The following is a 21,511-nucleotide window of genomic DNA, read 5'->3' as shown; positions in this document are numbered from 1 at the left end:
TGACTTTTTTGTAAAGTTAAAATGCCAAAAAAGTTATTATGCCAAAAGAATATCATGAGATATGATATTTTAACAACTGGACTACACAACCCTTAAGCTCCAATTATAAGACTGATTTTTGGGCAGTCATTATGAGCTTAAGGCTATGTTTAGAAGCACTTTTACAACAAAAAGGATACTAAACAAGAAATTCTTGACTTTTCAAAAGTATTTTTCCCCAAATGGAGAAGTTAAAAATTTTAGCTTTTATCTGTCTCTTGACACGCTTTTCTTCTGTCTCTTGACACGCTATTTTTGGTTTTTTCTGTTTTGTCTCTTTTGGGTTTTTGTTTGTTTTCTTAATGGAAGGTTCAATGGCGGGGCTTTCTCTGGATGATGAAGAAGATGAAATTATTCATTTGGAAAGGGAGGTGACAAACCTAGAGACTTCATATGTGAACTGTTTAGTGGGAGTTTTTCTTACTTCTAGTGTTGTTCATTTCCAAGCAATACGATCGACGTTAGCAAGTGTGTGGCATCCTATAAGTGGTGTTTCAATATCTGATCTGGGGAAGGAAAGATATTTATTTCGATTTTACTATGAAGTGGATGTGGATAGGGTAATAAAAAACGGTCCATGGAATTTCAATTCTCATCTCCTGATTCTCCATCGGTTGCAACAGGGCGAGGATCCTTTAAGTGTTTCGTTGCACTGGGTGGATTTTTGGATACTAATACATGATCTCCCTCTCGGTTTCATGGCAGACGCGGTGGCGCACCAACTGGGAAACTTTATAGGGGAATTCATTGAGTATGATTCTGCTGCTGTTCAGTTGGGGTATAAACGCATTATGAGAGTTAGGGTGAAAGTGGATGTTTGAAAGCTTCTCAAAAGAAAAAAAAGAATAGCGCTGAAAAACGGCGAATCTGTTTATGTACGATTTGAATACGAAAAGTTGACATTATTTTGTTTTTTATGTGGAATATTAGGACATGGAGAGAGTTTTTGTCCATTAAGAGTTATACAACCACAGTCAATAGATGTTTTCAAGTGGGATATCTCCCTACGAGCCCAATCACGAAGAAACCAATCATGGAAGAGTAAATGGATTGTGGAAGACGACAGAGAGAAACAGGCTAATTTTGGAAATACGGGATCAATGGGGGAAAGATGGAAGGTAGGGATTCCGTCATCAAATATGGGATTTAATGGAGTAAATTGGGGGATTAGCCAAAAAGATTCTGTTTCTATTTCGGTGCAAGATAAAGGAAAGGCTGTTGTTAATAAAAGCCCAAAGGCTGGTGTTAATACAGGCCCAGTTAATATTGGGGTGATGACCCAAAGAAATGCTGAATTCGATGTGGAGATGGTAGCGCATGAAGAAGCTAATAGTCCAATAATGTACAATGATGGACTCAAAAGACCTAGAATTCACCCTATTATTTCACGAGTTTCTGATTATGATTCAAATGAAGCTATTGTTACTTCGTTGCAAGTACAAAACAATTCAAGATCGGCAGGCCTTACTGAACAGGCCAGCCGGGAGAGATGAAACTCTTAAGCTCGAATGTTCGAGGTTTGGGGAGACCTCGAACTGTCAATCGTCTCCGGCATAAGCTGAGAGATATAGGCCCCACGGTGGTATTTTTAATAGAGACAAAACTTCAAGGCTGTCAAATGGAGAAGGTCAGACGTAAGTGCGATTTTCTGAATGGAATTGATGTAGATTCAAATGGTAGAAGCGGGGGATTATCGTTAGGTTGGAATAATGACTGCAAAGTCTCTCTTCGCTCTTACTCGAATAGGCATATTGATGTTATGTTTGATGAAGATTCGGAGGGGAGAACTTGGAGATGTACGGGATTTTATGGAGCTCCAGAGGAGAATTTACGTGAAGCATCTTGGAATTTACTTCGTACTCTGAATGATTCCCCACAGATTCCTTGGGTAGTTATTGGAGATTTTAATGAAATTGCGTATTCAACTGAGAAGAAAGGGGGGCTGACGCGGAAGAAAAGACTGATGTGTAGATTTCGTGAAGTGATGGATGACTGTTCTTTAACCGATATTGGTTATAGTGGTCAATGGTTTACTTGGGAGAGAGGACGTATGAGAGCTAATAATATCCGGGAACGCCTTGATAGAGGTATTGCGAATTAGTCTTGGTGGGATTTATTCCCCAATTTTAAACTAAATCATCTGACTCATGCTTTTTCTGACCATTGCCCTCTGTTACTTAATTCAAATTTTGAGACTAATCATTCGAAGAAATGGCAATTTAGATTTGAAGCTTCGTGGTTATTGGAGGACTCGTGTGAAGAGGAGGTGAAAAGAATATGGGCTGAGAGTGTGGGGACGGTCCCAAAAAAGATAAAGGCGTTGGGGTTGGGCCTTGAAAAATGGTTTAAGGGCATTAAAAAGAAGAAGTTGATCACGAAGAAAGAGTTGGAAGAATAGTTACTCCGACTAAATGAAGAAGTCCCTTCGGACGAGATTCTTGGGGATATTGTGGAGACAAAGCTGCAGATTAATATGGACGCAGACAGAGAAGAGCTGTATTGGGAACAGAGAGCTCGAGCAAATTGGATGAAAAACGAGGATAGGAATACTCATTTTTTTCACCAATCGGCAACGGATAGGAGTAGGAGAAATAAGGTGGAAGAATTAGTGGATGGCGAGGGTAATAGACATGCGAACAATGATGATTTATTACGGCTGGCCACTGATTATTTTTCTTCTTTATTTACAGCAAAAAATGTTAGTGATCTAAGCTCCATTTTGGAAGGTATTGAGCCATGTATTTCTCAACAGATGAACGAGGATCTGGAGAAGGGGTTTACATAAGAAGAGGTGTGTTCAGCTCTTAAAGCCATGAGCCCGTTAAAAGCTTCTGGCGAAGATGGGATAGGGGCAATTTTTTACCAAAGGTTTTGGCACATAGTGGGAAAAGATGTTGCTAATTTTTGTATTGAGATGATGCAGGGGGTGCATAATATGGCTGAAATTAACAGTACAAGAATTGTTTTAATTCCTAAGGTCAGTTCTCCTCGGTGCATGAATCAATTTAGACCTATTAGTCTTTGTAATATTTTATATAAAATCATTTCAAAGATGCTGGTGAATAGATTTCAAAAGGTACTTCATGTTTGTATTGATGAAGCACAGAGTGCTTTTGTACCGGGAAGACTCATTACGGACAATAACATAGCTGCTTATGAAACTTTACATTCCATGAAGAGAAAACGTAATGGGAGGAAAGGGTCATTTGCTTTAAAATTAGATATGAGTAAAGCATATGACCGGGTTGAATGGAATTTTGTGCTTGTTATGCTTCGTAGGATGGGGTTTTCAGATTGGTGGATTGAGAAAGTTATGGTTTGTGTGACAACGGTCTCGTATTATGTGGTTATGAATGGAGAGGTGGGTGAATTATTTTTCCCATCTCAGGGCCTCCGTCAAGGGGATCCTATCAGTCCTTATTTATTCCTTATATGTGGTGAATGATTGTCGACTCTGCTCAGAAGGGCTGTGTCAATGGGAGTTCTTAATGGTTTTCGGGTTAGTAGACAAGCCCCACGAATTACCCACTTATTTTTTACAGATGATAGCCTTATCTTTGGAGATGCGTCTGCCAACGGAGCAATGGTGATTAAAGAAATTTTAGAAACCTACGCGATGTGTTCTGGTCAGGAAGTCAATCTTAACAAGTCAGGGTTATTTTTCAGTTCCAATGTTGATCAGTCTAATAGAGAGGAGGTTTGTAGGGTTCTGGGGGTTATTAGGAATCAAAACATGGAAAATTACCTTGGTCTTCCATCAATGGTGGGGCGTAACAAGCAGAGGGCTTTTAAGGAACTTAAAGAAAAGCTAATAAAAAGAGTTTCTAGTTGGAGTTCGAGATTACTTTCTATAGGGGGCGGGAGGTCCTTATCAGAGCTGTTCTCCAAGCTATTCCTCTTTATGCTATGAATTACTTTCTGTTACCAGCAGCAGTTTGTAGGGATTTAGAAGCGGTTATGGCCCGATTTTGGTGGCAAAAGAAAGCAGGGAAAAAAAGGCTTCATTGGTGTTCGTGGAAGAAGCTGGCGACACCAAAAGCAGAGGGCGGGATGGGTTTTCGTGATTTGGCCAAATTCAACATCGCACTCCTTGCTAAACAGGGTTGGCGGCTTATTGAAAATCCGAATTCTTTACTTGCGCGTCTGCTCAAGGCAAAGTACTTCAGCGGTTCAGATTTTATGGAAGCCTCGTTAGGAGTGAATCCGTCTTTTGTTTGGCGAAGTATTTGGTGTGCTAAAGGTCTGTTAGGATCTAGTTTGAAATGGAGAATTGGGTCTGGAACATCGGTGTCAATATGGAAAGATTATTGGTTGCCAGGAAAAGCTCAACGTTTTATTTCTACAGACAGGGTGGCTGGTTTGGATTGGGTGGCTGACTTAATTCTGAAGGAACCTAATCGTTGGAATAGAGAGCTGGTTTATTCAACTTTTTCAGTGGAAGAAGCTGACCAGATTTTGAGTCTCCTTATTCCCACTACTGATCAATCAGATAAAGTAGTGTGGTGTAGTGAAAGTTCAGGTATCTATTCTGTAAAGAGTGGTTATAAAATGCTATTGGATAACTCTAATGTAAGTAGCAATGAGCAAGAATTGTTCAAGCAGATATGGAGTTTAGAGTGTCCTTCAAAAATTTTCATTTTAATATGGAAATTTGTCCAAAATTATGTGCCTACTTTTCAAAACTTACATTATAGGAGATTGTCTTCTGTTCATTGTTGTCCACGTTGTGGTCAGGGGTATGAATCTTCTGCTCATGCTGTTCGGGATTGCTTGTTTGCTGCACAAGTCTGGTCCAAGTTAGATATCCAGTGGCCGAGTGCTATGGTGAATTTTAATGAGTGGTTGAGTTGGCTGTTGGAGAATTCTGAAAAGAACAGGAAAGGGTTAATCGTTGTTTCTATTTGGGCGATTTGGTTCTCTCGAAATAAATTTGTACATGAAAGAAATGTGCAAAGTTTGGAGGAAATTGTTACCTTCATCCGGAGTTTTGGGTTGGAATATCGTAGTAGTGCTGAGTCTTTGAAGCATCCTCAACCGAGATCCATGGTAAAATGGTCGCCTCCTCCGCAAGGGTATTTCAAAATTAACGTTGATGCAGGGTTGTCGGTCGCAAATAATCGAGCAGTATTAGGCTTCATTATTAGAAATGCTGAGGGTTTTATAATGGGGTCGGTTTTCAAAGACACAATCTGGTTCATTCGATGGTAATAGCAGAAGCGATTGCTGTTCTTGATGGGCTTCAATTTGCCCTGGATATGGGTTTTTCAAAGGTGATTCTTGAGAGTGATTCGAGGCTGGTGGTTAATAATATTCAAAAATCAAGCGAGGATTATTCGGAGTCTAGACCATTTACCTGGGATGTGAAGAACCTGGCTAGGAAGTTCCTCTGTTGTCGATTCCAGTTCGTTGCAAGAGAAGGGAATGGAGCAGCGCATGCTTTGGTTGTTGAGGGTATGCGAGCAGAAGGGGATTCATTTTAGGTGGAAGATGCGCCTTTGAAAGCTTTGGAAGTGGCTTATTCTGATCGTCGGAGTGGGCGACCTCCATAACCCATTTTCTATTTCAGCGTTGGAGTTGAGAAATACTGATTCAGGATGACCTTTCTCAACTGCTTTCTTTTCCAGACGTCGGATTTGGAAGATCTCTACAGTTTATTTTGCTGGGTGTAGTGGATTCACACAGTGCCTGAAGTTTGTTGGTTGGAGAAGACGGTGTTTATTTGTTTTCTTTGTTTCAAATCTTTTCGCTTTCTGTTGTTTTGTTTTTTTTTTCAATTTGTTTTGTTTTGTGTTCTTTTGGTTTTTGCTGATGGACTTCTCCTGCTGGCTACTCAAGCTCAATTGCTATAAACGGATTTATTTATTTTCAAAAAAAAAAAATTTAGCTTTTTTCTCCCAAAAGTACTTTTTTTTCAAAGCTTAATTACATTTTCTCTCCCTTCTCTTTCATTTTATTTGCTTCTTCCATTTTCTCCAAGGTATTTGTTGCTCTCTCCCTCTCTTTCTTTCTACTCCCCTAATCCCATATTTTATGACTTCTCCCTATTTAACTTTCTCGTTTTTCCCCATTTCAGGTTAAGCTCTTTTTGGTTGTTGTTGAGTTTGGTTGCTCCCCATTTCAAGTTAACTTTCTCGTTTCACCTTTGGTTTTCTTGGGTTTTCTATTTGGTTGTTGAGTTTGATTCTTTTGTTGGGTTTTTCTTTTTTCCCCATTCCGCCTTAAGCTTCTCTCCATCTCTTAAAACTTTAATAAATTCCAATTTTTCAAGAGACTGTTTACCTTGTTTCTAAGTATCCTTCTCGAAAAAAATCCCCTGTTCAAGCTTTGGATTTTCTTTGAAGAGAAAAATATTGGGTTTGATGAGAAAATCAATGGGTTTGGAGGGAAATTTGGGATCTTTAGTGCTTAAGGAGAAGAAAGGCAATTGGAGGAGTTGGATGATACGCCATTGACAGTTGAATTGCAGCAAATTTGCAGTGAGAGTCAGTTCGATATAGTCATTGCAGAAGCTCAACAACTTAAGAAGTCTTTGATTATACTATGGTATGTATATTTCTGGGTTGTTTATATTATGGTTTCTTGGGTTTGTTTTGATTTGATACGAATTTTTCTACTTTTTGTTGTTTGTTGCATTAGAGAAAAGGAAAATGTCAATGCTTGAAAGTTTTTGTTGAGAATCTTATTTATTCATCAATTCTTATTCCCATTTAATGTGAGTATTTAGATAAATCTTTTCCCAACCCATAAACTTCATCTGCCATATTTAAACTTATGGTATCTCCAGTTCCAAACATGGAGGTGTCCCTTTTGATTTGCTCAATCATGTTGAGTTTTTCATATATTTTTTATTGTCTTCAGTGCTTTATTTAGTCATCGAATAGAAGTGGGAAAACAAAATAATTGACACTAAAGATTTCTTCTTATTTGACAGAAGACAAAAAGTTTACATGTAATGAAATGAAAGTTGAGAAAGATGTAGTAATACTTTTATATATAAGACTGCTTGGATCCATTGAAAATAAAAAAGCTTATTCACATTCCAACTCTTATACAACTTTGTTAAAAAACACCATGTCGAAGGTTCCATTTCATTCCCTTAATACCCTATTTAGCTTCCTATATTTGCGCTTTTTATTTATGTAATTTGATGTTTGTTCTGTGAAAGCATTTGATTTTGAACTCATCAATTCCTGCTCTGCCATTCTCTCTCTACAGCCTGCACTGAAATTATGCAAATATTTATATAAATTCTGCACATAAATTTTTGATCTGTTGTGTCCATCTATGGTTTTCTTATTTTTTTTACTAGCTAAAATGAATATATTTATATACACAATAGATGAGTACTTTGACGGTTGAAGTTAGTGGTGAAAAGGTCAAAGTAATATAAGATAAGAGATTGACAGAAATATTATGTGATATTTATATTAAAGGGATATTAAAAGGCAATAGACCTGGTACTCATTTCACAAAAGATGGATGGTTGAAAATAATGACCAACTTCGAGAAAGAAATAGGCATGGCTTATTCACAAAGACAACTTAAACATAGGTGGGATGCCTTGAAAAAATAATGGAAGGCTTGGAGAAACGTAAATGCGGAGATACTGGTCTAAGGTGGAATCCTATCAAAAGAACCGTTGATGCATCAGATGATTGGTAGGAGAGTAAGCTAAAGGTACATTAATAATTCTCAATATTTTTGTTTTTTTCTTATTTATGATGTTATTGATAATTTCTTATTAAACTACCAATTTATATGTAGGTTGTGCCTGAAGCTTGAAAATTTAGAATATCAGGCATTGATCCTGAATTCGAAGAAAAGTTGGACCGGATGTTCATTAGGGTAGTTGCAAACAATGATAAAGCATGGGCACCTTCTTCTAGTACACTTAGTAGTGATTTTTTTAAGGATGTTGATAATGACATACTTGAAGAGAATGAGGAAGAAAATGCGAGAAATGATATTCACATTTTAAATGATATATGTTTGACTCCTTCTATGGATCCATATAGTATTCCACAAGTATTCAAAGTGCTTAATAGCATGTCGAAGGAAGTTCTAGAAGCTAGTCCGCTATACTTTTTCTCACTGAAATTATTACTCAATAAGGACAAACAAATTATATTTTTATCAATTAATCCCAAGATTAGAGCTTTGTGGCTTAAGACAGAAATAGAGGAGAGTTGAAAATTTTCTACTCTTCTAAGGTCTAAAGATATCTACTATGTGACTAAACAACAATGTTAAATTATTTTTATCAATAGTTGTTTATGTTTGGTTTTGGATATTGAATTTATGTTCTACTTATTTATGTGTAATCTAGTTTTATCAATAGTTGTTTATGTTTGATTTTGGATATAAAATTTGTTCACAAGTGATGAGTATGGTTGACTATTCGAACAGTGATGAAAGTGATAATAAAAGGGAGAAGAAAGAGATTTTACAACACATGGAATATTTTAACTGGTTATTTGCTGTTGCATATTCTTCTGTGAAGTATATATTGAAGCAATCATGCATAGATTCAAAATAGACTAGTGAGGCATAGATCCGAGAGATCCTTAACGGTCATGGATCACGTTGTATGATTAATTTTAGGATGTCAAAAATTGTATTCACAAGTTTGTTGAGAGTTTTGGAGACAATATACAATTTGCAAACTTCAATACACATCTTCTCGTGAAATGTTGGGATTTTTTTGAACATCTTGGGCACCAGTACATTGGAACAAATATGTAATGATTCTAGATATATGTCATATTTTAAGATTAAAATTTAATATTATATTATTATATGTTAATATTTTTTGTTGATTAAAAATATATATGAGACTAATATGATTATTTGTTCAGGATTGCATAAGTGCACTTAATGGTACTCATATTGTTGTTATTCTTCCACCAAATGAACAAATTCCCTACATTGGAAGAAAACGTATCACAACTCAGAATGTTATAGCAGTATGTGATTTTAATATGTGTTTCACTTTTGTTATGGCTGGATGGGAAGGATCAATGCATGACATTAGAATATTTCTTGATGAAATTCGAGATCCAAAATACAAATTTCCGCACCTACCAAATGGTAAGATATTTCATTTATTTCTTTTTTAAATAATAAAGTATAAGTTCTTTCATTGATAATTAAAAAATAAACAACTCTTGAACTAATTGTTTATCATATTATGACATGTAGAAAAATATTATCTTGTTGACTCTAGATATGTAACAGCCCGGTTTAGACCCTAGTCGGACAGTGGTTTCAGGACCACAAATCCGAGTCAAAAAAATATTTTAATATTATTTTCTGTGCTTATAGTATGTGAATTGACATGTGTGAAATTTTCGTAATTTAATTTATCCGTTTGAGTGCTTAATTTGGAAAAAGGGCTAAATTTCATAAAAAGTAAAAGAGGAATTCTATATGTTAAATGTGTTTATTTGTTATGGTTTGTTAAATAGGAGGTCTTTATGATGTTATTATACCATTAGTAGCTTGAGTGGACCATTATAGATATATATTAATTAATTATTATATTTTATAATTAGGGTTAAAATAGTAAATAGAAAAAAATAACATATAATTAAAGTAAATGAAAAACAAAATAGCCATGCATAGTTCATCCTTGGCCAAAACTTCAAAAGAAAAGAAAGAAAAGAAAAGTTAGGTTCGGCACTTTGGAAGTTCAAATTAGGTATGTGTTTTGCTCAGTTTTTGATAATTTTTACGTTTTTGAGATCGTTGCTTTGTATATTACCTAGCCCATGTGTTAATTTTTGGAGTTGATGATGACTTTGAAAATTGCCATTGTTGATAATGTGATGAAATTGTTGTTTGAAGATGAAAAATAAATCTTTGATGTTTGATCTTTTATGTTTAATTAAGTGATTTTTGATAAAAATCTAAATTAGGGATTTATTTGTGAAATTAGAAAATTTAGGGGCTTAAATGTGAAATAAATAAAAAATATGGGTTGCTATGGACTATAGGAAGATTCGGCTATGGACTATAGGAAGATTCGGCTAAGGCATAGTTTTGATGAATTTTGTGTATTTTATGATTTTTGAAAATAGGGACTAAATTAAATAAAATGTGAAATGTTAGGGGCTAAAATACAATTTGCCTATTTATGAGCTTTTAAGTAAATTTGAATGAATATATGGTTAAATAAGTTAAATTTGTATTGAATTAGATCAAGAAAAGAAGAAATCGAATTTGGAACGAGGGAAATCAAAAGTGGTCGAGTAGTCGTTTCGTTTCGTTCGTTTTTGTCCGAGATAAGTTCGTAAGTAAATAGTTGAGTTTAAATTTATTGTACTTATTTTATACATAATCGAATAGAAATATGTGTATGTATACTTCATTGCCGATTTGTATTTTTCATAGAAAGGTTATTTATGAGTTTAATTTGATTGAACTACGTCATACAAAAGGCATACAAACAACAAGAATGCTGAAATGTGATTTCGTGTAAGATCACGTCTGGGACATTGGCATCAATTTGAGATTTACGTGTAAGACCAGGTCTGGGACATTGGCGTCGTATATAATTACGTGTAAGACCCTATCTAGGACAGTGGCATCGTTATTTAATTACATGTAAGACCCTGTCTGGGACAGTGACATCGTTATTTGATTACATGTAAGATCACGTCTGGGACGTTGGCATTGTACGAAATTTTTTAGTCGTTCGAGTATCTTTCTCGAATCCGAATGATATAAGAAGTAATTATATGACAAAAAAATCGAGTGCGAGATTGAATTAATAAAACTCAAGTATGTTTGAGTTATACAAAGTTTGATAGTAAATGTAAGCATTATATATAACATGAAAGATGAATGAACCACTTAAATATGAGTATATATGTATATGTACAATATTAGTAGGATTCGGTTTATTTGTATAATTTATATGTCTATTTTGAAAAGTATTTACTTACGACTTACTAAGTTATTTCAACTTACGGTGTGTTTGTTCATTCATTGTTTTATAGATTTTGGAAATTAATTACAAGCTTGGGGATCGTCAAGAATCATAATCACACTATCGACTGTTATTCGGTACTTTTGAAATTTTAAACTCTGAATATATGGCATGTATAGGTTAGATCAAATAGGTTTGGTTTTGAATTTGTGTGTATATATATAGCCATACGAAAATGGCTTAAATATAATGTTGTGGTTTGTGCATATGTGGTTATGACTTATACTCAAGCTTGAAAAGGTTAAGTTTTATGATTAGGTAACGAGTACTAATGAGTATGATCAACAATCGGCCAATAAATTAGCTCTTATGGAAAGGCATTTCATATTATAACTTGTGTCGTTGATAGACATACCTTTGATTCATGATGTATGTATCTATAATCTAGGTGATGGCTTTGATTTAGATTGTGAAATTGGCATTCGATGTGGCTTAATATTGACCTATTTTTTATGTACAATTTGTTTAGTGAATTGACTTGGAAGTGGTAATTGATTTGTATGTATTTTTGGCTTTATAGGTATCTTGTATTGGAAGTATGATATGTGGTTGTTTGGTGTGTTATAGGATGACATGATTCAGCATGAATAATAATTATGAAAATAGAAATATGAGCATATTTTATGGTTATTTGGGTACAAATTTTGAAATGGTAATTAACATACATGTTTTAAGATGGTTTGAGTTTGATCATTGAGGCTATTTTTAATGGCGAATATAGGTAATTAATTTGTTGTGTTTATGTGTTTGGGGCATGATAATTACATGCAAACCGATGTACTAAAATTTTTTTGTATGTTTTAAAGATAAAAAGAAATTGTTTAATGTAGCTAAGGTATAATGCATATAGGTTGGTATTGAAGTTACTTAAGTTTTATATTGTATGCTTATTATGTGAAAAACTTAAACAAAGCAAAGGTGCAAATAAGCAAAACAAATAAATTGCTATTATTTTATTTAATTAGTTAAGGACTTTAATTAGCCATGATTCGGTATTTGAATTTTTTTAAATGGCTTTGTTATAGAGTGTTACGTATATATATATATATATATATATATATATATATATTAAAATAATATGTTTGATAGTTAATTAAAGATGTGGATTGTTATGACTTAGTTTTCTTATGCACATATTTTATTTAAACAATATGACCATAAGTTTGTTAATAAAATAAATATTTGCTATAATGTTAAAATATTTATTACGATAAATTTTTAATTGGTTCAGTGATCTATAGTTGTGAAAGTGATGTATATGATTGGGCTGTTATTTAATATTCAAGTTTTAAAATTAAAGACTGTTCGGAGTTGTGTTTTGGTTGGTAATGCCTCGTAACCCTAGTTCGGCGATGGACACTGGTTAGGGGTGTTACAAGATATCCTCAAATGAAATGTTAACTTGGACCATATAGAGGACAACGATATCATTTACCTGACTTTCGTAGAGGTAGACCTATATCTGGTAAAGAAGAGATATTCAATCATTTGTATTCATCATTATGTAGTGTGATTGAATGAACTTTTGGTGTTTTAAAAAAAATGGGTTAAGGGATATGCAAAGTTATAGTTTTGAAAAGCAAATGATGATCGTTGTTGCTACAATGGCGATACATTTTTTATCTGAAAACATGTCAATTGAAATGATGCATATTTTATGGAGTACGAAAATATTAATAGGGCATATGAGAATATTATTGATCCAGAAGATTTGTATGATGGAGAAAGTGATGATGATGATAACGGCAAATCTAACCATTCAAGTGGTTTTGAAATTGAATTAATAAGAGATGCTATGACTTCTAGTTTAATAAATTCACTTTAGATTGCAAATGCTAATGTAAAATTTGTAATCTTTATATTTGGTATATAAACATTACCCTTTTGAAGCTTTAATCCAAATACATGTAATATTTTAATTTGTTAGGTTTATGTTTTCTATTTTATGTTAATATCTAATATGAGTTATATATTCAAATTACATTTTAAAATAAAATAATACAAATGTGTTAATATCTAATTACAAATATTTAATGGTTATATTTACATATTCAAAATATAGTTTATATATTCTAATTAAATTTTATAAATAATTAATATTAGTTGCTTAAAATATTTAAAATTTATATTTCAGTATATTAAAATATTAAAACAACTTATAATAAATTATTTTTATATTCTAAGCTCAATGGATTTTGATATTTGTATATCGTACATCGACCTTAATTAAAGCTTAGTTTAGCATTGTTTCTTAAAAGTGCTACTAAGTTTAAGATTTGATAAGTTCAAACTGATTTTTTTATAATAATAATAAAAGGAACGTATTTTTTTTTACCATTCAAAATAGGCTTAAGAGTTTTTCTCTGACATTCAACGGAACTTTCATTGCAGTCGACTGCTTCTTCATTGCTTTGCTTTCGAAAGAACACAAAATAATTCATTTAAAAAAACAAGTGTGGGTGTCAATTGAGTCTTAACTCAGTTGACGTCGGTATTGTTGTTAGTGCAGGAGGACTTAAGTTCGAATGTGCTGAAGCGCATTATATCAAATGTTCTAATTGTTATTGGAGAAGGGTTACGAGTAGTTATAGGCATTATATCAAAAAATAAAGATTAAAAATCGTGATGCTACTCTCAAAGAAAAAAAAAGGGTTAAAACTATTAATTACCTATGCCAAATGTTCTGATTAGTAGCTCATCATATCTTCAAATACAATTCAAAACAACATATAATATAAATATACATATGCTTAGAATATAATTATATCATTGACACCTTCCTTAGAATTTGGCATATTTTAAAGAATGCATAATAATTTATTTGGCCTTTCAAATTTCTAAAATAAAAACAAAAAATCATTTTAGCTATTTATTTAAGTTTTCGTCATTTTAGTTTTAAACTTACGTCATTTGTCAAATCACTAAAAATAAATAGAAAAGTTAATGTCATTAACTTTATTGATATGGCATACATATGGCTTACCACGTGGATGTCATATAAGCAATTAATTATTTTTAAAATTTTAAAAATTCAAAATTATAAAAATAATTTTAAATACTTTTAAAATTTTAAAATATTTAATTACTAATGTGGCATACACGTGGACCGCCACGTCAAGAAAGTTAATTTAAAATGAGCATATATGAATGGTATTAAATACTCTTCTTATTCATCGTGTTTTGAAGGTACATTGAGGAATATTAAAAATAAAATCTTTTAAATCTTTTTATTTTTTGAAACTTTTATAATTATAATTAAGTTGACAAATTTTGTAAATGTTGAGGGCTAAATTTATTTATTTTTTAAAAAATTGAACTAAAATGAAAAAAACATTGAGGCCTAAATTTGTTGAACTTTTAGATTTAAGATTAAATTGATAGAATGTGTAAACATTGAAAGGCTAAATTTATTATTAGGCCAATAAAAATACCCACGTCAACTTTTCATCACTCATCTAACGACAACTAATGAAGATTAATTAAAATATTTGATTTTAAAAAGTTGAGTGACTAAATAAAAATAATAATAGTTAGATGACCAAAGTAAAATAAAAAGCATTGTTTGATAACTATTTTGTAATTTACCTAAAAATATATAAACATATTATCAACATTCTACTAAAACTGAAAAATCGAAAACCGATTCAAAACTTAATTTCCATTTTAATTTTGATTTAATTTTATTTATTTCGATTTGATTTTCAATTATGTATTTGGTTTAGTGAACCATACATGAGTTTAACTTTTATCTTCAATAACATGAAACAATAAAATTAACTCAAACACAATAATCTCAAAACCAAATGTTAAAATAATGTAGGAAATCCGATAGAAGCTCAATTCCATGTCGATTGAATATTAATTCAAGTTGACACGGTTGTTGTTATAACAATTAAAAATATAAATTCAAACACGATATTTCTTGCCGATTTAAAGGTTAAAAATTTATAAATAATTTTAAAAATGTACTAAAAACCTCAAATCCATAAATTAAAATGAATTATGGCATCAATAATTATGCTAAAGAATCAATCTTAAGCAAACAAAAAAATCAACTTAATTTTTAAGTACCTTCCATCTGCTTTAGCAAGGATTGGATATAATAATCAATCATTAGCTGCTTTTTAGATGCTTCTCCGCCTACCTTATCCACAACAATAAGCTAATGCCTATATCCCACAATGGAAAAAGAAGGTCCATTTTTGTAGGTGGGTGATAATTGAAGTTTGACCTCGAGTTCAACAGGGAGTAAGCTGAGTTTTTATAGAGGTCAACACGACATTGGAAAAATTTTCTTTTCTTCAACGAATCATAATACAAAAAGATAATTTATATTAGTAAATAGTTTAAACATGTCATTAGTCTAATTAGAATTGAACAATTTAATTGAAAGACTAATATGTCGTCTATCAAGTTCAATTGGAAAGATACATTGCTTTGGGTATCGGAGCAAATGATTCACAGAATATAGAGATATAGATGTGACTAGTTGGATTGATAGTACATTGGATATGACACAAATAGAATAGATTATAGATTCGTTTATGGATTTATTCATTTGTGACGTTTATAGTGTGATATAACTTAATCTTGAATGGATGATGGACTACGTATGTAACTTGTATACTTTGATATAAATGAAAACTCGAGTTCAAATAGATAAAAAACCGAAAGCTAGTGCCTTAGGTATGTGACTTCTATATGATGTAGCATCATTCGACAACAACGAAATTCATAGTTCGAGAAAGGGTAAATGATACCCTCTCATCGGTATTACATGATAGATGAAAAATAATATGGCCATGGATTATTTATCTTAGTGATAAATGATTTAATTATTATGTATTAGTAATTGACTTTTCATGAAATGAAATAAAATGATCATATTGGGAGAACAAATTTATCTCAATGAGATTAATGACATGCAACACACTTTTGACAAGGGTGATTTGTCTTAGAGACAAATTTATTTGTCTTAAGATATCCTCTCATCGGCTGGTGCAACATGTTTCGACAAGTGTGACTGAAAATGACTGAAACAAGTTAGTGCGAGTAGTATAGATTGAAATTTTCACTAATATGAAAAAGGTTGTTGTTTATTTTGCTTTAGTACTGAAACAGTGTGCACCGACCTATATGACCGAAACGGTGCAAAATCGATGATCATGATTCAAACCTTTTTATCCTCCATCCCCTTTCCTAATATCGATAAATTAAATAAAAAATATTTTAAAGAATGAAATATGTATTTTAATGGAATTGATTATGGAGATGATTGGATCGGACTTGGGGCAGTTTGGACTTTATGCATTGGGCAGTTGGACCTAGTTGACAGAGTCCTAACCAATGGTCAACCGAAATCAGAGCATAGTGGCATACCATACATTACAAAAAATAAAAAAGAAAAAGAAGGAAAAAAGAGAGAGTAGGAAGAGAAAGAGGAAGAGGAAGGGGAAGGGGAAAAGTTTGTTTGAGAAAAGAGCAAATAAAAAGGAGAGAAGACAAGAGGTTGGTGTTCGTGGCCCTTTATGTATGTATTTATTTATTTATTTATTTTAGAAAATGATTAATTTAATTTTGAACATTACAAGGATCATTTGATTGATGATTTTGAGAATATTTGGTACTTTGGTTGTTGCATTTCTTGAATGAAGTCCGGCCTAAGCCAAATACACTGAAAGGAAAGAAACAGAAGAGTTGGAGTTGGAGTTGGAGTTGGAGTTGGTTATGATTAGATTGCTTTGAAGAAGCAATCAAAATTGGATGAACCGCAGCAGATGATGGTTTGTTTTTGCTCTCAGAATGTGAGAGATGGAATTCACGCTTGTCTTCGCGATTTTGATAGGCTCCAGAATCTGGCCGTCGTCCTTATTTACATCCAAGTAAATTACCTTCTTCCTTTTTGAGATTAAAAGCAAAACAAATCTAGGGTTTCTTTGTGCTTTTGTAAAAGCTGTTATTTGATTCATCAGATCGGGTGCTCCTTGATCGGATCCCTCGGCGCATTATACAACGGTGTGTCGCTCATCAATTTGGGGATCGCATTGTTCGCTTTGGTTGCCATCGAGAGCAGCAGTCAGAGCTTAGGTCGAACCTACGCCGTTTTGCTCTTCTGCGCCATTCTGCTTGACATTTCGTGGTTCATCCTCTTTTCCCACGATATTTGGAACATGTCCAGCGAGCGTAATGGAATGTTGTTCACCTTCTCCCTCAGATTATCGCTTGCCATGGAGATCGTGGGGTTTTGCGTAAGATTCTGCTCGTCCCTCTTATGGATTCAAATATATAGACAGGGAATTTCATATGTAAACAGTGGTGCCAATCCTCGAGACCCTGATTTCGATTTGAGAACTAGTTTTCTGAGCCCTGCAACCCTACCCAATTCCAGACAGTGCTCTCACAATGACTCTGATGACGCTTTAGGAGCTTCCATCTACGATCCTGCTTATTACTCTTCCCTTTTTGAAGACCGTCAGCAACCCAGTAGACATTCATTTCTGGTATAACCCCTTACTCTTCTTTTTATGTTTCTTGTTATCACAAGTCAAAACTGGTTCACCAACCGCTGTTGACCTAGGGGTAAGGAGTTTGGTGCTCCTAAGCAAGGTCTTATTTTCGAGTCTTGTGAACCAGAAAAATAACTGCCCTGAGAATTTCCCTAGTTTGGGATCCAACTTGGCTTGACTCTAGAATAGTCGAGGCCCAATGTGACTATTGGATATCTGAGTTCTTAGAAAAGAAAACAAAGAGTCAAAACTACTTGATGGTTCTCTATCTCTTTAAAATTTTGTTTCTCCATTTTATAGGGTCAAAATAATGCTGTTAGCAGAACTGGATCCACTGCTGGTGCTGAAGTTTCTTAGCTAAAGCCATCGCCTGTTAGGACTCTTTCTGCTTAAGCATCTTATTTCCCCTTAGAGTTTCAGTTGACATTGTAACTCATTAGAGCTGTGCTTTACTCTTTTTCTTTTAGCAGCCTATTCATCCTTCTGCATAGATTCATACACTCTTACAGATAGCTCAAATTAGAAATAAGTCTGTCTCTAACTTCAATGTAGATTTAAATTTTGATGGTAATACTATCTAGGAGCGATTTCATTGTTTGAAATTGTCATACAATCTTTTTCAGTAAGACTAGTTATGTACTTTCTTGTTGACCAAGTGTCGTAAGTATGAAGATTGACATCTTATTTCTTGAAAGCTTTCTGCTTATTTGGTTTGATTGTTGAAAGTTATTGACATTACCCCTCTTAATTGTCAGCTTGAAAACAGAATTACATTTTATTTAGCACAACAATGTAAAGGAAATATTAAAGGTTCTGGCCAATTTCTGATAAGAATCCACTGGTTGCTGCCATGTTATAGAACTTTTGACTTTGAATGTTAATATTAATCTGATAAGATTTTCTTCTGAGTACCATCAGCATCAAGTTACTCTGGTGATTGGGTGGAGTGTGCTTTTCCGTTCCTCTAAGTTTCATCCTCTTTGTCTAGTTTATTCATGAAGTTCCTAATCCTTGTACAGTCACTCTTTGGATCTTGCCGTGGCTTGTTTAATAAATTATCTTTCCAGGCCTTATGTGCTATCACAAATTACATTATAGAATAGCGGAAAGAGTTAAAATTGTTGCTATTGTACTTCTTGCTGTGATAGCTAGGTCAGTAGCTTTTTGGATTTTTTAGGACTTATTTGGAAAGCCACTTAGTAATTGGATTTGGGTGTAATTGCTTGTAATCACACTATATTTGGTAACCAATGTAATTAGTAGGTCTCATTGAATTTAGCGTAATTGGAGCACTCCAATTCGTAGAGGGAGGGTAAGTACTGGAGTAATTACATGGGTTGTTATATATAATATACTCAAATGCAATTACTTTATGGCTTTCCAAACATGTCCATACATGATTTAAGTATAAAAAGTTATTTTTTATACCATAATAATAGTATTTTAATTGTAGGATATATATTTTATTTTTTAAATATAATCATGTTATTTTACTAATCTTATTTAGAAAAATCTAAAAATATATATATATTAATGGGAGATAATTTTCTATACATTTTGGCTTACCATATCAAACATGTCTAGGGAACTAGAATTTTTGTAATTACAAGAGGGTGTAATTACTATATTAGTAATTACACTTTCATCTAATTACTTTGTAATATCCAAACGCACCTGTTATTGGAAAAGAATGTTGAATGAGTAAGAATGGAGAAGTTAGCTTCAGACCTTGGGCTTGTTAAAAGTCACACGAAAGGCTGTTTGATATTGGATAATAATAGCAGTCATGCTGGAAAACTTCTGATGATAATTTTATGTTAAACTAAAGCCTAACATTTGAAAGCTCAGCAAAATACAACTGGTATAATATACCCTAAATAGTCTAAAAAGGTATATGGAAATTGCAAATGATGAAGAACTGCTAGGTGATGAGGGCTTATGGAAATTCTGTTATTTGAGTACTTGAGATAATAGAGAAAAATGAATTTAAATAAAGAGCAGAAAAGAAAATATCTCTAAGCTTCACATGTAAAACTTTGCAGTTTGCATCATGCAATCATAAGAGATGATGGAAAGTTTTCGATGATACTTTTATGTTAAGCCTAAGCTATTTAATCTAAAACTACATGGTAGTTATAAGTTAAGCCTAGATTCAAATACAATAGAACTGATGGAAGATAAAATATAGGATCATAAAGCCTTTATGCTTGGTAGATAAGCAAAATAGTAATGCTATGCTTGGTAGGTGTACTGTTTTTTACACATGTTTTAGGATATGATTTAACAATAAACTAATTCAATTGGTAATATTTAGCCACTCTCATGGCTTATTTTTCGTAAAGGAAAGGAAAAATTTTCGCTTATTTTGAAGAGGTCTTATTTTTTACGAGAGCTTTTACTCATCTTTCTAATTTCAAGTTTAAAATTTATACTAACTATTGTAATACATATGTAATGAATAAGCTATTTCCTAATGTTATTATGCTGTAACCAAACGAGGCATAGTTATTTTAAAATTTGATGAAACAATCTTAAATTTCTAAATTATATACAATAACATTCATAGTAAATTGACAACACAAAACCTTATATTAGTTTAATCCTCAATTAGCATATTTCTATCATGCATTAAGAAAAACCAAAGAATTAGAAATCAAATGGTTAGAACCAGTCTGGAATATTTCTTCATTCCTATTTGAAGATTGAAAAAATCATTTGGAAAGATATATTGAAATAAGTGATACAAGTTTGTTAACTGTTAAAAAAGTAGCGGTCTTATAAGTTTGTAATGCTGTATTTTTGCTGCTTTTCTTGTCTTTTTCTTACTGGATTTGGCAACATTCTATGTGGTGTCTTGTCCCATGTTTGGTTAAATTTGTTGTTTACTGTTTGTGTACCTTGTCCATGGATTTGGCAACAGTCTTTTTTGCATTAGTGTGATTCTTTTTTATGTCAAGTGGTCTATACAACAGTATATAATGCGAGCTTGTGCTGCTAATTTATTGGTTACAATATTTTCAAGTTTTGCCAGTCCATCACTTTGTTTGGCGCCTTTACCAAACTCAATAGTTGCAGGTGGAGAATGATCCAAAAGTGCTTCAGATTGTCCGAATTCAAGCACATATTTGAAAAACACAGCTTAGTATTACCGCTTATATATGTCTTGAGGCTTCTTAAATTTATTCGGCAGCCCCAGATATGGGTGGGAGTGGGATTTGTACAACTTCCTGCTTAGTGATTCTTTTCCCAGGATGTAGCTGCAGCTCTGAGTTAGACAAGACAATCATCAGTTTATCTTGTAAGTAATAGAATAAAGTAAAAGAAGGATTTTGCAAATTAAGAAGCAGTTCCAAATTTGTATGTTTATAGTGAGCCATAGTTACTTTCTTAGCTCTAAGGTCTAGATTAGAAACCAAGCCTAGCACATGGGCATGGTAAGTGGTAACATCTACCATTGTGCTGTTTTGAACTTGCTTTTGCATTGACTTGTTGCCACGGCATAACATTGAGATTTGAGATGCCGTATGATGGATGCCCTTGAGATGTCTCTAGGTTTAGTTGGAATGAAGAGTCCGGTTTAGTGTGTTAAAGAGTGGGTTTTGGAAAATCCTTTAGAAATGCAGAACAATACTGCGCCATTCTGTCTTTCTTTTTTAAATTCCCATTTTGACAGATTTGTGAGAGGTTTTTTACCGGTGATTAAATGGAATGATTTTTTCTCATTTTCTTTTCCGTATTATGAAAGAAAAAGAAATTATTTTTCTACCAAGGAATTTACAAAAACCAGACTTCTGAGTTGTTTTCTGATAAGATTTGAGTCGACCCATTGTGGAATTTTCTCATCCAAAATATTTTATTTTAAGTAAATTCACTATGGATGGACTCAAATCTTCATGAATAATGGAGGGTTTAGCGTCCCAATCAATGCGTTTAGCAACAAAATTAGAATCCATTTCATTTTGCTAATGTCATTTATGAA

At 33.1% G+C, this 21,511-nt stretch overlaps 2 protein-coding genes across 6 annotated transcripts; both read left to right on the top strand.

Moving 5' to 3' along the window:
* Positions 1–1,528: 1,528 nt before the first annotated feature.
* On the top strand, positions 1,529–2,824 carry LOC105789722 (uncharacterized). The gene is made up of 2 exons (XM_012617087.1): positions 1,529–2,126; positions 2,457–2,824. Exons 1-2 carry the CDS (start codon positions 1,529–1,531, stop codon positions 2,822–2,824), a joined length of 966 nt encoding a protein of 321 aa, XP_012472541.1.
* Positions 2,825–16,377: 13,553 nt separating this feature from the next.
* Positions 16,378–21,254, top strand: LOC105789081 (uncharacterized). 5 transcript variants are annotated; one of them, XM_052627623.1, is made up of 4 exons: positions 16,378–16,534; positions 16,681–16,908; positions 16,999–17,526; positions 20,608–21,254. In XM_052627623.1, the coding sequence occupies exons 2-4, from the start codon at positions 16,804–16,806 to the stop codon at positions 20,659–20,661; spliced, it is 687 nt and encodes a 228-aa protein (XP_052483583.1). In that variant the 5' UTR covers positions 16,378–16,534; positions 16,681–16,803; the 3' UTR covers positions 20,662–21,254. The 5 variants fall into 5 exon arrangements, with proteins under 5 accessions (XP_052483583.1, XP_012471763.1, XP_012471765.1 ...); XM_012616309.2 differs by having other exon boundaries at positions 20,602–21,254; XM_012616311.2 differs by having other exon boundaries at positions 17,833–21,254.
* Positions 21,255–21,511: the final 257 nt, after the last annotated feature.

The sequence above is a fragment of the Gossypium raimondii genome, chromosome 2 (genome assembly GCF_025698545.1).
Source record: "Gossypium raimondii isolate GPD5lz chromosome 2, ASM2569854v1, whole genome shotgun sequence".
NCBI lineage: Eukaryota > Viridiplantae > Streptophyta > Magnoliopsida > Malvales > Malvaceae > Gossypium > Gossypium raimondii.
The sequence above is the reverse complement of the archived record's forward strand: the minus strand, read 5'-3'. Positions and strand labels throughout refer to the sequence as shown.